General features: G+C 39.7%; 2 protein-coding genes across 2 annotated transcripts in view; one reads left to right on the top strand and one right to left on the bottom strand.

The window, feature by feature from the left end:
* Positions 1–7,939, bottom strand: part of LOC111958641 (protein cordon-bleu-like) — a 62,503-nt gene extending 54,564 nt beyond the window's left edge. The window contains 2 exon segments of the mRNA XM_070437277.1: positions 6,869–7,029; positions 7,406–7,939. Coding sequence (XP_070293378.1) covers positions 6,869–6,921 — 53 coding nt within the window. The 5' untranslated portion in view covers positions 6,922–7,029; positions 7,406–7,939.
* Positions 7,940–11,301: 3,362 nt separating this feature from the next.
* On the top strand, positions 11,302–14,107 carry LOC111959048 (C-C chemokine receptor type 5-like). Its single transcript, XM_023980461.2, has 2 exons — positions 11,302–11,378; positions 12,960–14,107. The coding sequence occupies exon 2, from the start codon at positions 12,968–12,970 to the stop codon at positions 14,027–14,029; it is 1,062 nt and encodes a 353-aa protein (XP_023836229.1). The 5' UTR covers positions 11,302–11,378; positions 12,960–12,967; the 3' UTR covers positions 14,030–14,107.
* Positions 14,108–16,751: the final 2,644 nt, after the last annotated feature.

The following is a 16,751-nucleotide window of genomic DNA, read 5'->3' as shown; positions in this document are numbered from 1 at the left end:
TTGTGTTGAAACAGCCTCTCATGTCCACCATTCACTAGAGGACACTGCAACTAGTCAGACTGCTGTAGAGTAATGACTCACTTAAAACGTGTTGCCCTCTTGACTACAATAAATTACACAACATTTAAATCGAATCCCTAAAATGGGAGGCGTGTGTGTGAACATGATTATGATGTAACCTACCAATAAGTTAAAACATATTCTCTTCAAAACAATTCTTACTTGAGTCGTAACTGCGTAAACAATAGTAAAACTAGATAGTGCACATGCTCTACTTGTGTTGGGACCTGCCCTGAAGAGTCAATGGAAGTAATTCATGGTAGTCAGAGATGGTGGTGGCAGTCAGAGAACTATTTATAAAGACTAGTGCCAGGCAGTCAGAGAACTATTTATAAAGACTAGTGCCAAGAATAGTTATTCCCAGCCATATACCACCGCCAACAATACATCACTTCTCTATCATCTTGCAAAAAGATTAAAGTGATCTTCTCTTGAAAAACAAATAGAAATGCCTGCTCTCAATCCACCTCAATAGAAACGTCAAGGTTATAGTTTTAGGGATACACCTAAAGTATAAATMAGCCAGTATGCTACAGCAGGAAAATAATCCCGCAGCAACAGGAAATGTGAATTATTATGTGGATTATAATGAATTAACATTTTTGTAGGGGTTGACACACATTTCATAAGGGAAATCAAGTCTGAAATTTCAAAGAGGAAATTACAAACTTGAGAAGACTTTTAAAACCCTCAAAGAAACAAAATGTTTTAAATGTCCCCCTGCAACAGGGTGATCAAATTAAGATCCTATATCTGTACACATAAATGTAAGTAAGGAAAATGAGGGTGGGGCGGGGGACTGCTTAGTGAGCAAAATGTTAATGGACTACAAGCTTTCAGACTTGAACCTGACCAAAAATACAACCCACTGCACTGGGTGTTTCTGAAGCTGGTCTGAGGCCCGTCTGGTCTGGGGAGACAAGCAGGAGTGTAGCTGGTGCTGAGGGACAACACTCTCTACTGCTAATGGGGAGTGTATTTTAGGTAACATTACCAGGGAACAGACAGAGAAGCATGGACAACATAGTGATAAGAGAATAAATGGTTGACAGTCAAAGGGTGAAATCAAAGTGAAGATGCACAGTGGCTTATTATTTTAAATTATCATTGGTCCATATAAATCGACTGTAAACTCAAAACAGGCACTGAGAGTAGTCACTCTGCCACAACAAAAAGCCACTAAAGCATTTGAGCAAAAGGACATGTTAAAATACAGACTGTAATATACTTCATACGGTAAAATATGAACATCTAGTTAAAAATCGAATTTCAAATGTTTACAAGCAATAATAGATAGTTAATTGGATATTAAAGCTGCATGCAACTGAAGAATTCTGCATTTCCAGGCTATATTGGACCAAACTCTTTTGTGAGGCAGGCAAATGAAACTGGGAGCCCTAAACTAAACCCCACATCAATCTGGAGACAATTTGGGCTAATACCCATTACTACACGCTTATAGATGGTCCCTTAGCTCAGACAACAACACTAGGCCCAGGCATTTACAGTAGTAAACACACACACACACTGCTAATTAAGACTGTTGGCCTAGGTCTATACACTTCAGCATTTTCGACCTGGGACTGGAATGCTCATAGCCCCTAAAACACACACAATACTCCAATTCACACAAAAGAGAAACAACAAATAGACTCAAGCTAACTCCAGAGCAGTTATACTGTAACTATGTCACAATATACAGTGAGTATCCACATGGTTGAAACGCACCGAAATAGTAAGCGGGACTATTTTGCAATTGTGTCATCTTCTACATGACAATATGCAAAATAAATATACACATAAAATTAAAAACACATACTGTTGTGATCAGGGTTGGACTCCCTATAACATCCTATAGCACAGTAAAGCAGAGCAGGGCTAGGAGGAGCAGGGCTCTCTGGGCTAGCTAAGCAAAAAAGGCTGGCTGGTGTCTTAGGATGTCTGAAAGTTTTGTCCCAAATGGCACCCTAATCCCTATGTAGTGTACTACTTTTGACCAGGGTCCATACACAGCCTCAGACATGAATTACAGACTGCCAGTTATCCGCCTGTCTGGCCTTTACAGGGCTTCATTTGGTAAAGTCCATCACTTTGAAACCACATCGTGCTTTAGTAGCCTCCACTAAAATTGCCTGCTCAGATTTCAAAATCTAGTCACCCAGGTATCAAAAATTAGCATTTCATCTCCTCAGAAGTGGACTGTGTCCCAAATGGCACCCTAGTCCATTGACAGGGACCATAGGTCAAAATAGGACTGGGCGATAAATCAATAATTATCGAGGTAATTACTTCCCTCAATAACGATATAAAAACGTTTAGATTCATTTTTGATAATGTCGATATAGAATAATTACTGTCTCTTATACACATCTAGATGTGTATAAGAGACAGCCTTGAAGTATGAGTGAACTACATGACATTTAGTATGAAGTCACCCAGGTACATTCGGGCAAATCGTGAAGGAGACATTTACATTTTTCTGCAAGAATATCGTCAAATCTGTATACTTGGACTTTGAATTAGCTTTTCCAGTATTAGTAGCCATATTATAAGTTCAACATTTGCATAATTTTTGTCCAAAAGGAAAAGGCTTGCTGTCGCACAAGGTTAGCGGCTACATTTTGCGACAGATACAGGGTTTCCCCTTTACTCCCGTAAAGCCCAGCTCATTGGCTATCTAGCTAGCTTTGTCAAATAAGCACCAATCGGGGTCAAACAAAGTTACAGTCAATCAAGTGAAGACCGCCCGTGTCATCGGCTGCCATGAAGGCGTCGCTCTCTGACCAAATTTAGTGTCCTATAGGATATACTACACACCTAATGATATAGTGAAGTCTGGTTACATTCTAGGATCTGAGGAACAAATACAAATGTGATTTGACTGGTTGAAACAACATTTACGGTTAGAGATTTTCACAGATTCTTTCTTTGCAAATTGAACGAGTGGAAATACAAAATCGATCGTGCATGCTATATGGACCTTTTTAGGATATGAAAAAGGATTTTAACAAAACAACACTTCATGTTATCTCTGGGACCCTTTGGATGATAAATCAGAGCAAGATTTCAGAATGTAAGTACACATTTCACCTTCAGGAGGTGAATTTATCAAACCCATCGCGGTGAAAAAAGTGTTTTGTTAGGAGCTCTCCTCAAACAATAGCATGGCATTTTTTCGCAGTAATAGCTACTGTAAATTGGACAGTGTAGTTATATTAACAAGAATTTAAGCTTTCAGCTGATACAAGACACCTATATGTACCGACATTTGTTGTTTCTCTTAAATCTGCGATCGTGACACACGGCGCTTCATGATTTACAACTATCCCGTTGACGGGACGCCGATCCCTAAGAAGTTGGGAAAACGTGTTTTTTAATAAGTTGAACGTGCTCTTCACTACAGAAAATAAATGTTGTGAAATAAAGAAATCATTTTCTTTGCCAAGTTACACTGCTCAAAAGGCACCTAATCGATGGAACGACCCAACTACTGCTTTTCTTGGCCAGGGATCACTTGAAAAAGAGATTTGAAAAATGTTCAGTCAATGGGAATAACCAAGGAAATGGCACCACTGGTCTCCAGAGGGACAGGCAGAGCAGAGGGGAATGTTCAGCAACTGCTGTCTTTAAATAACCACTATTCATCATGTGCTTTCTGCAACATGTCTAGGAGGTGATTATATAAAAGCCTTCAGCAGGGTGGGTGCAAAATACAAAGGATTTTATTTACTTTCAAGTAATAAGGGTTGTGGACTTCAGCCTCCCATAACAACAGCAGTAAATAGATTCTACCACATTATGACACCTGAAGGATAGAACGTGTTCCTGCACAAAAAAAGATACAGAATAATAAGTATAAAACAATCCCATACAGTACTGAAGTGTCCGATTTACATCTGTAAGAAGATTTGCATTACACTGTATGCTGTAATTGTGTAGATTAGGATAGATTGAAAGTGCAACACAGCAGTTTTAGAGATTACAACAACAACAGAGGTGACAAAAGAACTACAGAGACAGTACAAATTCAGTAACAGCCACTGCAAAAAAGCTTCTGTTATGAACTGGCCCACAGTTGTTTTCCAATCAGTATGTTTTCCAAATACATGTATTTTCCATAGAATTCAACTGGAATTCTCTGCCAGTCAATACATACAGTACTGTATGCTATGGCTTTTMATGTGTCTGCTGACAACTACCTCAACTAAAGAGAGAAGAGAAAAAATAGTTTTTATGCTTACAATTCATGAAGTGTATTTTTTTTTTTTTTAAGAATATAGCCTCATATATACACATACACACACGTTCAAAAGTTTGGGGTTACTTAGAAATGTCCTTGTTTTTGAAAGAAAAGCAKATTTTTGTCCATTAAAATAACATCAAATTGATCAGAAATACAGTGTAGACATTGTTAATGTTGTAAATGACTATTGTAGCTGAAAACSACAGATTTCTTATGGAATATCTACATAGGTGTACAGAGACCCATTATCAGCAATCATCACTCCTGTGTTCCAATGGCACGTTATGTTAGCTAATCCATGTTTATCATTTTAAAAGGCTAATTGATCATTAGAAAACCCTTTTGAAATTATGTTAGCATAGCTGAAAACTGTTGTGGTGATTAAAGAACCAATAAAACTGGCCTTCTTTAGACTAGTAGTGGGAACGGGGGAACCCAAGAGCAGACTCAGACGAGGAGACTGGATGACGTAACCAAGGTATTTATTGAAACACGGGGCGGGTTGCTGGAACCCAGGTGCGGAGGCTGAGGCTGGAGCGAGAGGGGTTGAGACAGGGTAAGCAGGTCCGGAGGGTAATCCAAGGGAGTAGTAGAGTGGGGAATCCAGAACAGAGTAGCAGGATGACAAGACGTGGGACTGGAGACAGGGACCAGAGTCAGCGCGGGCAGAGTGAGCAGATTATGATCTGGCAGCGTGGAAGTGGCAGGGCTGAGTATTTGTAGAGGTCTTGATTATGGAACAGGTTGCAGCTGGTGGGGATCTGCTCTGACTCCAGCACACCTTTCTCCACACACACACACACACACACACACACACAGAGGGAGAGAATACTGGAGGAGTGGCGACAGGTCAAGGAGACACAGGATAAGCAATAGAGGGCGTTGCAGGAGCAGATGTGACAGTTGAGTATCTGGAGCATCAGCATTTGTGGGTTCGATTACAGGCTCAAAATGGTCTGAAACTCGTCAGTCTATTCTTGTTCTGAGAAATGAAGGCTATTCCATGCGAGAAATTGACAATAAACTGAAGATCTTGTACAACACAGTGTACTACTCCCTTCACAGAACAGCTCAAACTGTCTCTAACCAGAATAGAAAGAGTGGGAGGCCCCGGTGCACAGATGAGCAAGATGACAAGTACATTAGAGTGTCTAGTGCAAAACACCAGTTTCAACGTCAACAGTGAAGAGGCGACTCCGGGATGCTGGCCTTTTAGGCAGAATGGCAAAGAAAAAGCCATATTCTCAGACTGGCCAATAAAAAGAAAAGATGAAGATGGGAAAAAGAACACAGACACTAGACAGAGGAAGATTGGTAAGAAGTGTTATGGACAGACAAATCGAAGTTGGAGGTTTTCGGATCACAAAGAAGAACATTCGTGAGACGCAGAAAAAATGAAAAGGAGTGCTTGACACCATCTGTCAAGCATGGTGGAGGCAATGTGATGGTCTGGGGGTGCTTTGGTGGTGGTAAAGTGGGAGATTTGTACAGGGTAAAAGGGATCTTGAAGAAGGAAGGCTATCACTCCATTTTGCAACGTCATGCCATACCCTGTGGACGACGCTTAATTGGAGCCAATTTCCTCCTACAACAGGACAATGACCCAAAGCACAGCTCCAATCTATGCAATAACTATTTAGGGAAGAAGCAGTCAGCTGGTATTCGGTCTATAATGGAGTGGCCAGCACAGTCACCGGATCTCAACCCTATTGAGCTGTTGTGGAGGCAGCTTGACCGTATGGTACGTAAGAAGTGCCCATCAAGCCAATCCAATTTGTGGGAGGTGCTTCAAAAAGCATGGGTGAAATCTCTTCAGATTACCTCAACAAATTGACAACTGGAATGCCAAAGGTCTGCAAGGCTGTAATTGCTGCAAATGGAGGATTCTTTGACGAAAGTAAAGTTTGAAGGACACAATATTTATTTCAATTAAATCATTTTATAACCTTGTCAACATCTTGACTATATTTCCTATTCATTTTGCAACTAATTTCATGGAAAACAAGGACATGTCTAAGTGCCCTCAAACTTTTGAACGTTAGTGTGTGTATATGCATGTATGCATGTATGCATGTATGTATGTATGTATACACACACATTGAACAAGAATATAAATGCAACATGCAAAGTGTTGGTCCCATGTTTCATTGCATGTTGCATTTATATTTTTGTTCAGTATATATTTGACAGAGCTACAGTAAGAATGTAAAACGGGGGCGGCAGGTAGCCTAGTGGTTAGAGCCCTGGACTAGTAACCAAAAGGTTGCAAGATCAAATCCCTGAGCTGACAAGGTATAAATCTGTCCTTCTTCCCTTGAACAAGGCAGTTAACCCACTGTTCCTAGGCTGTCATTGAAAATGAGTGTTCTTAAATGACTTGCCTAGTTCTCCATGTTTCTCGTGTCAAGTCACCTTATGACCAAGATGGTCTCCATCACCATTCCTCAATATTATGATAATTTGATTGTTTAAACAGTTATTCAAACACAATACTTATTCACATACATATTTGGAATGGGAAAGACAAACAACAGTTATTAGATACCTCAAATTCCTCACACTTACCCTATTGGAGGTTTTGTGGCTGTGTTGACTTCTCCAAAGTCCATCTTCTGCATGTGGCACTGACTGTTTTTACTAATATCCAACTTCAATGGTAAGTGTTTGGCTATCCTCAATGTTTTCCTTTTGTCCTGTCATCAAGGACACCAAAGCTCTACTGATATCTAAGCACATTGATATCCAAATAACCGATAGGACAAAAACAAAAAAGTGTTATTTTATCATTCTTAAACAAAATATGGGTGCTATTTTTCTAACGAAACAATAGTTGAGAATTGTTTGGTTACTTCTAGGCGACAGTCAACAAAATGTCAGTAGGCTAGGCTATTTAAAAATAAGAATTACACATTAGTTTCACATCAATTGCAAAATAGGATTTACAGGTCCATACAAATGTGACTGCTGAAATTTGACAGTAATTTGCAGACTAAAGTCCTGCAACATAGTAACAGTTGTCTACACAACAACAAAAAGTCGCAGCGCAGAGACACAAAGTAACCACAAACTTTCAGGATGTGATAGGTATAATAGTGTACTTACGTCGACTCAAACATTGTTTCAATTCATTTTCATATTCTCATAGCAGGTAATTGCAAAGCGATTTCGGAATAATCCGTGTATATGCCTGTTGTCCCTGTTCTAGTCCAAGCCCGCCTTCGTCAGCACTCTAACGTCAATCATGCTCATTGGGAATTCACTGCCAGCTCCAGAAGGCGAGCGAGCGGTAGGACTGGGACTCACACAACCCGACAGTTTTCATTAATCTCTTTTTTATTTTTTATTACTGAGACCCACATTTAACTTAAAACACACTCACGTTTTGATCGCTGTTTATACATTAATTTAATAAAACTATGCTACTATAAAGGTATAATTTGGGAATAATTTACTGTAGCACCGTGGAAAGAATGAGTCCATTTCGTAGGCAGGCTGTAACTGGCACTATCTGGGCATGGTGAGCATATTAATTAAAAGGTTACTTCTATTGAGTTAAGCGAACGTATCGATAATGAAGAATTCACAGTTGCCAATTCCATAAATCTCAGCTTCATCCTACTGAAAATCCAACTATTTGAATTTAAACCCTGGATCCCAGCATCCCTTGCAATAACTTATTCACTTAAACCCCGCCCCTTTCTTTGCACACTACAACAGCCTACTTATTGTACATTACACACATTGCTGATCATCCAAGAATATCTAGAGAACTCAAAAAGAAAGGAAGACCAAGGCACTCGTCATATAATTATTTTACATTCCTTTATTTGTATGGCATGTTCAATAGAAACAAGGTTTAAAAAATCTGACGCGTTTCGGCTGCATGGCCGAAATGCATGGCTCAGGGAGTACACAAAAATAATACAATGTCCTCTTTTGAACAGCTTTTCCAATTAGCCCTAATTTGAAGAGGGAGTGGTTACACAATTGATTGGACACACCTAGTAAGCAATACTATACACATTAAAAAGTGAAATACTGTAGCTATGTTATCAAAAAATTKAWCTCCAAGCTAGAAGTATCAGAACGCCTAGAAAGGTAGTTCTAACCTTAAATATGACTGGGAGAAGTGTCAAMAAGGGAGGCAATATGTTCCATAGTACACTAGAACACAGCAAACATGAACAACAACAGTCTAAACATGGCCGAGGGCAATTGAGCAAAATGTACACTAGATGACAGCAAATGGACCTATCACGACCCTACAGGAAGGTTGAGAAATCCATATCTTCATTTAAACTACAGGGTACCTGTAGTTTGTAAATCCAAAAACTTTCCTTTTGGTTTAACTGTTTAAGACGGTCCCCTTTTCTAATTGAGGCCGGAACATGATCAATACCCATAGCTTGTAGGGAGGCGGGGTTGCCATGGTGTAAGGACTTGTAGTGCCTTGCCATGGGGTAGTCTTCATTGCCTACCCGTATGGCGTACTTGTGTTCCGCCAAGCGATCTTGAAGGCGTCTCTTTGTCCGTCCAATGTAGAACACCTTGCACTGTGGACATTCCAATCTATAGATGACATGAGTGGTTTTGCAGTTAATGAAATGCTTGACGTCATACTCCATTTTGGAAACTGTGTCAACAAAATACGTTTTCTTTGCAATATTCCTGCAATGGTTGCACTGGTTACATTTAAAATAATATCTAGAGAACATTGATATTTCAGTTCAAATAAAAAACTAAAATGAACAGAAATTAAAAATATATTTCTAACTTTATAATAATGTAATTCTAGTGTTAGATACTTATCATTGCACAAAGATGATGGAATGATTTTATTCTTCAGATCAGATATGGATCGATCTGTTTGAGGATTGCACGAAATCATGTTCACTTAACAACATGTATGGTGTAATTATCATACTGTTATTAATGAGTAGTGATGGAGTTGTCACAAACTCTGCCCACAGGAGGTCACTGTGTGACTTCAAATCAGACAATAGTGTGATTCGACGTGACTGCAACACTCAACAAAGAGCTGCAGTTAGTTTCAGAGTGGGTGGCAAGGAATAAGTTAGCCCTAAATATTTCTAAAACTAAAAGCATTCAATTTGGAACAAAACACACACTAAACCCTAAACCTCAACTAAATCTTGTAATAAATAATGTGGAAATTGAGCAAGTTGAGATGACTAAACTGCTTGGAGTAACCCTGGATTGTAAACTGTCATGGTCAAAACATATTGATGCAGTAGTAGCTAAGATGGGGGAGAAGTCTGTCTATAATAAAGTGATGCTCCCCCTTCTTAACAACACTATCAACAACGCAGATCCTACATGCACGGGTTTTGTTGCACCTTGACTACTGTTCAGTCGTGTGGTCAGGTGCCACAAAAAAGYACTTAGGAAAATTGCAATTGGCTCAGAACAGGGCAGCACGGCTGGCCCTTGGATGTACACAGAGAGCTAATATTAATAATATGCATGTCAATCTCTCCTGGCTGAAAGTGGAGGAGCGATTGACTTCATCACTACTTTTATTTATGGGAGGTATTGACATGTTGAATGCACCGAGCTGTCTGTCTAAACTACTGGCACACAGCTCGGACACCCATGTATACCCCACAAGACATGCCACAAGAGGGCCCTTCACAGTCCCCAAGTCCAGAACAGACTATGGGAGGCACACAGTACTACATAGAGCCATGACTACATGGAACTCTATTCCACATCAAGTAACTGACGCAAGCAGGAAAATTAGATTTAATACAAAAAACTGATTTTAAAAACAACTTATGGAACAGCGGGGACTGTGAAGCAACACAAACATTGGCACAGACACATGCATACACACACACACACACACACGATAACATACGCACTATACATACACATACACTATACATACACATGGATTTAGTACTGTAGATATGTGGCAGTGGTGGAGTAGGGGCCTGAGGACACAAAGTGTAATATGAAACCTGTGAATGTATTGTAATGTTTTAAAATTGTATGAACTGCCTTAATTTTGCTGGTGGCGATCCATAATAAAAACAAAAATACAAATAAGTGTCTATAATTTTGAGTTTGCATCCCAACATTCCACTTTATATACTTCACAGAAGACTGAAATATAACAAAATCCTTTGACATAGAAACACCAGATTTTCTGTGTTATTTTTTTTTTAATGTTTATTAATTATGAATTTATTKAACTTTTGAATAACATTACACCCATGAGGCCACTAGATAATTTAACTGCAGGAAAGGGCTACATACAGTCTCTACTGCTACATAAAAAGGTTACTTCGCTATATTTCACTCTTCATGGTGTGCCTCATGCTGACTTATTTTTGCCATATCATGTAAAATGGATGCAATTAAATCATATTATAATTTTTTTAATATATTACATAAAAAATAAAAAAATTGGGGGGGAGGGTTTGCTCAGGCGCCATATACTGTATCTCTATCTATGGCTCTGGGTCCCTCCACACCATTTGTCCCACAAGTGCATGCTCTACTCTCTGACAAACAGATCATGTTTGCTTGTAATCATATCAGGACATGTGTTGACTTTGACTTTCAAAAGACTACACTCTTAGAAAAAAGAGTTCCAAAAGTTTTTTTTGGCAGTCCACATAGGATAACGTTTTTTGGTTCCAGGTGGAGCTCTTTTTGGTTCCAGGTAGAACCCTTTTGTATTCCATGTATAACCCTATATGGAACGTTTTTTACATGGAACCTAAAAAGGTTCTACCTGGAACAAAAAGGGTTCTACCTGGAACCAAAAAGGGTTCTTCAAAGGGTTCTCCAATGGGGACAGCCGAAGAACCCTTTCGTTTCTAGATAGCACCTTTTTTTCTAAGAGTGTACAACCAAACCTCAGAGTCTAAAATTACCAGTATGAAACAAACCCAACTTCATTATAATACTTTCACAGTACCTCCTTCTAAGGGAGGTGGAGGAATGCAGCAGCAGTACTATAGGCTATTGTACATCAGGGCAATACATACATCTTCAAGAGACTCAGAGAAGAAACACCAAAGAGCTAATTGATCATTAATCATACCTGGTGAGTACTTTTTGTCAACATCTAGAAACCTATTGAAGATATAAAATCTATACCTATTTCTAAGAGGTAACACAACAATTATTTATGCTTGTGACATTTTAAGCATTAAAAAATGAACAAAAATTACATAATTACTTGAAGTGCTGAATAGAGTTAAAGACAGTCGTTGGATTACCGTACTCAATTTGTGCCCCAATTTAAATACACTTTTGTTAATATATATAATATGAATTATAGACTACTTACAGGACTCTCCAACCCTGTTCCTGGAGAGCTACCATCCTTTAGGTTTTCAATACAACCCTAGTTGTAACTAACCTGATTCAGTTTATCCACCAGCTAATTATTAGAATCAGGTGCCCTAGATTAGGATTGGAGCGAAAACCTACAGTAGCTCTCCTACAGTGACTATGACTTTCTAGATTTCTTTGACTGTGTAGTGAACACCTATAAGCACCTGAAGGTGTCAGAGCAGCCCCATAATCTGTATAATCAGCCTTTATAAGAAACTAAATATGCTTCTCTGCTAAAATCTGGGTAAAATCTGTAAATGAATGTGAGTTTTATTCAGTACACTTAGTAATCTGCCAACCTTGCCAGAAGGCATGCCAGCTAAGATAGTTAGACAAGCTAGCTACTCTAACCTGATTGATAGGCAGAAATGGCTTCTTGGTAGCTAGGTATGAGATTGGGAACCTATCTGGACTAGCTAAACCCAACTTCATAAAATTGCTAGGTGGCTAGTAGTATTACAGAGAAACAAACAAACAAAATTAACAAAAAAATTGCTTGGATTTTTTATAAAACAGAACAAATCTGAGGGAAAGGGAAAGAGGGCATGTGCCCCTGTGCTGCCTATGGGCATGACGCTTGTGTTTGTTTGTTTGTTTGTTTTGATGAATATCAGTACAACGATAATATTTCAAAGGAACAATTTAAAGGGGAAATTTGTGATTGTTTTTACATTTAAATGAATGATATATATAACCATAGATTTGTAGAGAGTATAATTTATCATTCATATAAACTGTTGTACACCAATAGAAATCTAAAATATAAGATTGTTTGACCCTGGCCCCACTCCCTGTGTCAGGATATTTAGGATACCTTTATTTAACTAGGCAAGTCAGTTAAGAACAAATTCTTATTTTCAATGAAGGCCTAGGAACAGTGGGTTAACTGCCTTGTTCAGGGGCAGAACAACAGATTTTTACCTTGTCAGCTCGGGGATTTGATCTTGCAACCATCCTGTTACTAGTCCAATGCTCTAACCACTAGGCTACCAGCCATCTTCACATGCAAGAAACACATTTACATTACAAACTTGAACAAGTAAATTCCCACAAGTGTGTAACAGGACTAATATAAGCACCTCCCCCCAAAATGATTATTATAATTAGTAGGTTACATTTCTCCAGCCCCATCCCTCAGCTGTTTAACCAAACAGCGGCAGGGTGGCTCCTTTTTTATTGTTTGCAGATTTATTTGCAACTGCAGATTGCCACTTTGACTATTCAGGTTGATTTTGAATGAAAGCACACCACCTTGACTAATAACAATACTATTTCTGTCTTTCTACAGACAAGGATATGGAGCCAACAACAGATTATAACTATTCCGCCTACTATGATGATACAGAAGGGTTAGATGCATCAGAGAGCCAGCCATGCAACAATGCCAATGTGAAGGAGTTTGGACGGGTGTTTCTGCCTACATTCTACAGCCTGGTCTTCATCGTGGGCTTCATCGGTAACAGCCTGGTGGTCTATGTCCTGGTGAAATTTAGGAGGACCAGAAGCATGACAGACCTCTGTCTCTTCAACCTGGCTCTGTCTGACCTTTTCTTCGTCATCTCCCTGCCTTTCTGGTCCCACTATGCCACCGCAGCCGAGTGGCTCCTGGGGGACTTTATGTGCCGACTGGTAACCGGACTGTACATGCTGGGGTTTTATGGCAGCATCTTCTTCATGGTGATCTTGACAGTGGATCGCTATGTGGTCATAGTCCACGCTCACAAAATGGACAGGTTCAGATCAGTCAGAGTAGGGGTCACTCTGTCTCTGTTCATGTGGGCTCTCAGTCTCTGTGCCTCTCTGCCTACAATCATTTTCACAAAAGTAAATAATGAGTCCGGGATTTCAACATGTAAACCAGAGTATCCAGAGGGTAGCATGTGGCGCCAGGTTTCTTATTTAGAGATGAATGTCTTGGGTCTACTTCTCCCTCTCTCCGTCATGGTGATCTGCTATTCAAGAATCATTCCGATGCTAGTCAATATCAAAACCACCAAAAAGCACAAAGCCATCAAACTGATAATCATCATAGTAGTGGTCTTTTTCTGCTTTTGGACCCCATACAATGTGGTCATTCTCCTGCGTAATCTGGAGGCACAGAGCTATTTTGGGGACTGTACAACTCACAAGAACATAGACCTGGCAATGCAGTGGACAGAGGTGATAGCGTTCACACACTGTTGTTTGAATCCGATCATCTATGCCTTTGTAGGGCAGAAATTCATGAGTCTTGTCCTGAAGTTACTAAGAAAATGGATGCCAATGTGCTTCGCCAGGCCTAATAATAGTGAGTTGTCTGGACGAAAAAGCTCAGTCTATTCCAGGTCTTCTGAAATAACATCTACAAGATTGATGTAGATTGACTTGTATACAAGCACAATTCAAATATAAAAACTTTGAGAAGGGAAAAGACAGTAAAAGATGTAAGGAAAAACTACAAACAAATGTAAGGAGGATTTCTTTGAAAGTGTGGCCACCCTAGCTGTGAATCTATGCTTACAGTAGATACAGTAGTTATCAGTTGCTCTTTTGTATCTTTGCATGCTCCAATACCTTTGTTGATATATCCCTTTAAAGAGTGTTAGTTGAGTCCTCATGTGGTATTGTGTGAAGTGTGAAAAAAGTAAAGAAATTGACAGTATGTACAGTGCATTCAGAAAGTATTCAGACCCCTTTCCTTTTTCCAAAATGTGCTACATTACAGCCATATTCTAAAATGGTTTAACTGAAATGTTTTCCTCATCAATCTACACACAATACTCAATAATGACAAAGTGAAAACAGTTTTTTAGACATTTTTGCAAATTTATAAAAAATAAAAACAGAAATACCTTATTTACATAAGTGGTCAGACCTTTTGCTCGAAATTGAGCTCAGGTGCATCCTGTTTCCGTTGATCATCCTTGAGATGTTTCTACATCTTGACCCTGTGGTAAATTCAATTGATACGACATGATTTGGAAAGGCACACACCTGTCTATATAAGGTCCCACAGTTGACAGTGCATGTCAGAGCAAAAACCAAGCCGTGAGGTCGGACAGGATTGTGTCAAGGCACAGATCTGGGGAAGGGTACCAAAACAGTTCTGCAGCATTGAAGGCTCCCCAAGAAAACAGTGGCTCCATCATTCTTAAATAGAAGACGTTTGGAACCACCAAGACTCTTCCTAGAGCTGTCCGCCTGGCCAAACTGAGCAATCGAGGGAGAAGGGCCTTGGTCAGAGAGGTGACCAAGAATCCGATTGTCACTCTGACAGAGCTCCAGCATTCCTATGTGGAGATGGAAGAACCTTCCAGAAGGACAACCATCTCTGCAGCACTCCATCAATCAGGCCTTTATGGTAGAGTGACCTGACGGAAGCCACTCCTCAGTAAAAGGCACATGACAGACTCTCAGACCATGAGAAACAATATTCTCTGGTCTGATGAATCCAAGATTGAACTCTTTGGCCTGAATGCCAAGCGTCACGTCTGGAGGAAACCTGGCACCATCCCTACGGTGAAACATGGTAGTGGCGGCATCATGCTGTGGGGATGTTTTTCAGTGGCAGGAACTGGGAGACTAGTCAGGATCGAGGGAAAGATGAACGGAGTACAGAGAGATCCAAGATGAAAACCTGCTCCAGAGCACTCAGGACCTCAGACTGGGGCGAAGGTTCACCTTCCAACAGGACAACAACCCTAAACACACAGCCAAGAAAATGCAGGAGTGGCTTCAGGACAAGTCTCTGAATGTCCTTCAGTGGCCCAGCCAGAACCCGGACTTGAACCCGACTGAACATCTCTGGAGAGACCTGAAAATAGCTGTGCAGCAACGCTCCACATCCAACCTGACAGAGTTTGAGAGGATCTTCAGAGAAGAATGGGAAAAACTCTCCAAATACAGTTGTGCCAAGCTTATAGCGTCATACCCAAGAAGACTCGAGGTTGTAATCGCTGCCAAAGGTTCTTCAACAAAGTACTGAGTAAAGGGTCTGAATACTTATGTAAATGTGATATTTTATTTATTTTAGTATTTTTTTTGCAATAAAAAGCAGTTTTTGCTTTGTCATTATTGGGTATTGTGTGTAGATTGATGAGGGGGAAAAACTATTGAATCAAATTTAGAATAAGACTGTAATGTATCAAAATTTGGAAAAAGTCAAGGGGTCTGAATACTTTCCGAATGCACTGTACATATAGTTATATTTGTATATTACAGGTTTTTTCATCTAAGAATGTGACAAAAACCTGACTGGGGTATCTGCTTTTTAACAAGCTAACTACAAAGCTACGCTGCGTTTTTTGGGGGGGACTAAAAAGTGTCACTACACTGCTGTCTGTTTAAAGAATATACACAAATAAAAAAGCTGAGACTGCTGGTTTGTAAATAGACAACACAATAGGATGTGGCATGAAACCAATGCCACTTAACAATGTTATGTTACGTACTATATACCGTATACATGACTGTATAGGATTTGTGATTACCTTGTCTTAATCTTTTTCAATAACAGGTTTCTTTTTTATTTCAAACCACACTTTTGATAGTTTGTTAATGGTATACGGTATTCTGTATGTAATGGGCATTTAGAAAATCTCAATAAAGTCTTGTTCGGTGACATTTCCCCCCTGTACCTTTACTTGATGTTGACTTATTCAGCTTGGTCTACATGCACAGAGAGACATCACTTCACACCAAAACAACTAAAACAACACAGGAACTTAGCCTTGACATAGCTTACATGAAATAAGGAAGTAAGACTCAGAAGTGTCAAGGAAGTAAACGGCCAGCTACTTCTCATTAAAACCACATAAATAGCTTTGTAGAACTAATCTTTCTAGGAAACGCATATTGTCAAATCTCATCCAATATGGAAGCAAACTATTGTAAGATAAGCACAAGAGCCTGGAAAAAGCCCAGAGCAGTGCCCTTAAATCGTGTAAAAGATTAAGTGACTTGCTCAAGGGCACAACGGCAGCAGGCGGCCCATGAGGTTCTGATGTCAGCAACTCTGTGGTTGCCGGCACACTCCCAKCAGATTTCCCCATCAGCCCTGAGATTCAAACCGGCAACCCTTCGGTTACCCGACTACCTCTCT

Source organism: Salvelinus sp. IW2-2015, linkage group LG35 (genome assembly GCF_002910315.2).
Source record: "Salvelinus sp. IW2-2015 linkage group LG35, ASM291031v2, whole genome shotgun sequence".
NCBI classification, from domain to species: domain Eukaryota; kingdom Metazoa; phylum Chordata; class Actinopteri; order Salmoniformes; family Salmonidae; genus Salvelinus; species Salvelinus sp. IW2-2015.
Note: the sequence above shows the minus strand (reverse complement) of the source record. Positions and strands in the feature narration are given on the sequence as shown.